General features: G+C 41.0%; 1 protein-coding gene across 1 annotated transcript in view; it reads right to left on the bottom strand.

The window, feature by feature from the left end:
• Positions 1-1,365: 1,365 nt before the first annotated feature.
• Positions 1,366-5,032, bottom strand: part of LOC122561961 (histone H3.3A) — a 4,650-nt gene continuing 983 nt past the window's right edge. Inside the window, exons 2-4 of the mRNA XM_043714295.1 lie at positions 4,504-4,648; positions 3,835-3,988; positions 1,366-3,307 (exon numbers count right to left, since the gene is read on the bottom strand). Of these exons, the coding sequence (XP_043570230.1) occupies positions 3,179-3,307; positions 3,835-3,988; positions 4,504-4,631 (411 nt within the window). The 5' untranslated portion in view covers positions 4,632-4,648 and the 3' untranslated portion in view covers positions 1,366-3,178. The remainder of the gene's footprint in view (positions 3,308-3,834; positions 3,989-4,503; positions 4,649-5,032) is intronic.

The raw sequence follows: 5,032 nt of genomic DNA on the forward strand, positions 1-5,032 counted from the left end.
AGCTTTATTAGTCAAGCTTACACAGACCTGTCAATGTTTTTCTTCCTCGCAAACTTTTGCCATTTTATTGCAGCTTATCTGATTAAGGACATGTGGGGCTTTTGTAATTTTAATACCAATTTCGATATAAAGATAGCTTGTTTGCAACAATAAGGGGAGTAGCCTGTGAGAGCTCTTAGGGGTAAGAGCTGGTGCCAATACTCAGCTAATGGTTTTAGAACCTTAGCTCAAGCGTGGCTTGTAGGTATCTATGTTATAGTGTAACATTGATGCCATTGGTAAAGGAAATAAGGTAAACTAAACTGTAAAAGTTTTACATTCCAGACTGCCACAGAGTACAAACTCTGGGGCAAACCAAGTGAGGCTACAGGTAGAGTCCATGAGGGATTCCCTGAGCCGTCTAGAATAAGTACTTTAACAAGCTGATGTCGTTTTCAAACACATTCTCAACTCTGATCTCCAGCACTCACTTTCTCCTTTTGAATCCCAACCTGTTTAACCTTTGCTCATAAGAAAACACCCTATATACTAACAATCATCCTAGTGAACCTTCTCTAAACTGCCTCCAAAATCTCCTTAAAGGGACCAAAACTGCTCACAGGACTCCAGATGTTGTCTCACCAGCATCTTGTACAGTTGCAATAAGGCATCCCAACTCTTATACTCTATCCCCTTTGAAATAAAGGCCAACATTCCATTAGTGTTTCCTTGCTTCACCTGTGTTCAGATTGTTTGTTACACAATTTTCTGTAAGCTCCTTTGAGTTGCAGTTTGTCTCCACTTAGATAAATTCTTTTGTACTTCACATTTTCCCATTTTGAGGGAATGGAAAAGCTCAGCTTCTAGAGATGAGGAATTTCAGTTATGAAGATATACTGAAGGAGGTGGGACAATTCCACAAGTTGGCAAAGAGATACCAGTATTCAAAATCAAGGGATACCCAGTAGGAGATTGTGAATGAGGCAGGTTCAACTGAAAGGTAATGAGATGGATGTTGAGAAGGAATGATATGGAAAAAATATCATGAGCTACTCATCTGGAGTCAGCACAGGCACATTAGGCTGTACATTTCTGACAGCTTTGTCTTATAAAGATCAAAGGAATTCAGTGTACATAAACAATGTTCTAGATACCATTCACACTACCATTTGGTGACAAGACCCCAACAAATCAACTCAATCTTAGAAATCAGACTGTGCTGATTCCATAGTCAGTGTACATCTGGATCCTGGATGTTGCCAAAACTGAACAGCCACTGAGCTATGTTTCCTTTATACAGTTTTCAGTTTTGGTCATTTATTGCATTTAAAATACAGTACATTTTTTACTAATAATAACAGTACAGCATTACAGCAAGTCAAAAGGTTGTGGTTTTCATGTACTTTAATGTAATTTTACAATTTTACACCAGCTCCTGTATTGAGTGTAGAATAGCATGTGATCCTTTTACCACAGTGGGCCCTTTTGGACTTCCTAATGTCATTAACAAGACACCCAACGCCGTGCAAGGAGACATCCTCCAATAGCAGAATGCTGACAGCCATCACAAACGATGCGACAGAATGAACTTACCCATTCCAATCAAACCAATGAATTCCCCATATCAAAACAAATGGAACAGACTATTCCTTGTTCTGTGGAAACTGTGATAACTGCACCAAGCCTCCTTTTTACTAATAAGTAGACAAGAGCATCAAATGCCATGGACAGCAAGACAATCCATTTGTTCACCTCAGCGCAATACATATAGATCATAAATTCTCCAGAGCACACTAGACATCCAGAGCACCTTCTCTGTCAAAGTGTTCTGGGTGAGCCAATGATCCAATAGGAACCAATGTAGCACCGCTATTTTTACTTGGATGAGACTACTCGAGGAAATATGTGACACGGGAATATATATCCCTGTCACACGAACTGTATTCGTACCGATGCTTGCCAAAGATCTACACTGGGTGGCCCAATCCCAAATCTTAAATGATCAAGCTAATGGGAACTCCAATTCAGCCTCCTTGGGTAAGGTAAACAGCATTGCTGCTGTGGTTGCAGTGTCAGGAGGACAGAACAGCATAAACCTAGATTTGCTGAACTTAATCCTTTGGAACTAGTCTGGGTAAAGCTATTGCCTTTATCTGCTCAAATCTAATAGCAAATGCTCATTGTTGCTACCTGGCTACCAAGATGCCTTCTATCATACAGCATTGTCAGCAACACCAAGGACAGTTAAATATACCTTTGGACACCTAAACAATACTACTGCAATACACCTGGAAATGAGTCTGTGGCAGGAAAACAGACAGGCAACTGCACTGTTGCAATCAAAGCAAGGCCCATGGGATATCACCAAGAACTTCATAACTCCCATATGTACAATCAGCCTCCAAGTCTAGGCAGGAAAACATCACAAAGGAGCAGCACTCCACTGTCTCCAACAATGAATGCCATTCAGCAAACTAACAGCTAAACATTCAGTTATGAGAACTGCACAGACTACTTCAATCCAGAATTCAACCTAGCCCCTATCTGCATTATCCCAATGTAAAACCACTTGTTTGCATGAGAACAAAAAGCAACGAGTTCATAAACAATTTCATAAAAGATGAATCAATAACTCCCCCCCCACCCCAAAAAATAGATCAATAATGTGAAAAACAATGCATAAATAGGTACATAGCTGCCAAGCTGTATACTCCAGCTTGATGTACAAAAGATCAATGCAATTTACTCGATGTAAGACTGCATCAATTCCTCCTGAGTTACCAACGGAATGACACAATATTTAGGAAGCATTTTTCCCAGTACATTCCTTTCAGTTGACTAGTACAAAATGCTCTAGGAAAGTCTGATAGAAAACCCAAGTATAATACAAAACAAAAACTTAAGTGCTTGAGGAGCAATGGGTATCTTCCACTTGCACCTCATGCGAATAACAAGTGGAAACGCATCTGTTCCAATTTAGCTACGATGTATTTATTTGAAGATAACAGTAAGGGCTCCCCTCCCAATTTTAACCACCCACCCTATTAAACTTTAGAAAATTGAATAAAAACAGTGAATACCACATATTCCATTTGCACATTTTCACTCCTTAAAAGTCCGTATCCTGACAATATCTGTAAAATCTGCAATATTAAAAAAGGTCCCGCTGTCCATTGTTGATGGAACGAGCATGCTCCAATTAAGCTCTTTCGCCACGTATCCTGCGAGCTAGTTGAATATCCTTTGGCATGATGGTTACTCGCTTGGCATGGATGGCGCACAGGTTCGTGTCTTCAAACAGACCAACCAGATATGCTTCACTTGCCTCCTGTTGAACAAAGGTGTGAAGTTTAAAAGAGAGTAAATGCTTTCACCTTAATATGACTGTTACACAAACTATTTTTACACAAGTAATCATTAACTTCTGTCACCAACATAGCATCGTAATTTGAACTTATGCTTTCCATCCAAACTCTAACCTTGTCTTATTACGCCGTGTCAATTTCTCTATAAAATTATGCAAAGCATGAACACCCCAATTTGGGACAAACAGACTGATGCTATATATTTTATGCTTAACTGCATGTGGCAAGCACTATATCTCTTGTGCAAAAGGCAATTTCTGCCTCAGATCTCTGTCAATAAACAAAAAACACTTGTGTTGCATTGTATCTCTAGGAGGACAGAAACTCTCGACTATTGTAGGTCAACTATCAGGAGCATTTGGAATTTTAACACAGACCACAGAAAACTTGTCAGACACTGTGACACTCATTAATCCAAGATTTCCTGTGTATCACCCGAACGTACATTCCCACCGCTCACTGTTGTAATGGTAATATTAACTGCACACACCTGCAGGGCACCAATCGCAGCACTCTGAAATCTCAGATCAGTCTTGAAATCCTGTGCTATCTCACGCACCAGACGCTGGAAGGGCAGTTTGCGAATCAGCAACTCTGTTGATTTCTGGTATCGTCGAATTTCTCTTAGAGCAACAGTACCAGGTCTGAGACAAGATAGATTACAAAATCAGACAATGAATCAATGACCCTCAATATCCTTAATATAATTCCCTAAATCAATGGCAGATCACTGAAATCTCAAGTCTCAACTGTCTGGAGGGACTACATTTCAAATCAAGACTGAAATGGTCACAACACATGCAACTCTACCCCTTTGTCGATGATGCTCAACAACTGAGTGTCAACTAATTCATCTCAATTCAAAAAAAGTTGATCTCAAACCCATCTTTATGGATAGCTCGAAACTAAATTAGTCATAGATGTAAAATGTCCAAGTCATTTGTTACTGCGTTTTGACTCGCACTCCCATCAACAGGCTTACACATGCCATTTTACGGCTGTATCAACACATCCAAGGCTCTGAAAGCACAATCAAACGACTTGTCAGGAGAAACTACAATGTTACATGAATCCCAGTGATCAAAACTCGACCTCAAGAAAGGATGAGAAACATTCTCAGTGGATTAACCGCTGACTTACATTACACACATCTCAATACCTGTAGCGATGGGGTTTCTTCACACCGCCAGTAGATGGTGCGCTCTTTCTTGCTGCTTTAGTTGCCAGCTGTTTCCTGGGCGCTTTGCCTCCTGTGGACTTACGGGCTGTCTGTTTTGTTCGAGCCATCTTGTGTTAAGCTGGGACTAAGACAGTAAGAAGCGCATTAGAATAGTCCACCTTCTGCATCTCTCAAGCAAATCATCACAGCAAAACAGTAGTAAATATGTAGCAGAGGAAACGGTGAGGTAGAGGGAATACAGTGACGTGGACTAGAAAGAGCTGAAGGGGGAGGAAGTAATAGGATCAGGGATGGGGGAGACAAATGTGAAATTTGAAAGCGGGAGCAGTAGAGGGAAACAGAGGGGTGGGGTGAAGAAACAAGGAAATGGTAGGCAAGGCAGTGCAGAGGGGAAGCGGGGGAGAGGGAATCAGGGGAAGCGGGTCAAGGTGGAGGTAGAGGGGAAAATGAGAGAGAAGGGTAAATGGGAGTGGGGAAGAAGCTAGGGACGCTATCGGTGGCAGAACAA

This window comes from Chiloscyllium plagiosum, chromosome 24 (genome assembly GCF_004010195.1).
Source record: "Chiloscyllium plagiosum isolate BGI_BamShark_2017 chromosome 24, ASM401019v2, whole genome shotgun sequence".
In the NCBI taxonomy this organism is placed as follows: domain Eukaryota; kingdom Metazoa; phylum Chordata; class Chondrichthyes; order Orectolobiformes; family Hemiscylliidae; genus Chiloscyllium; species Chiloscyllium plagiosum.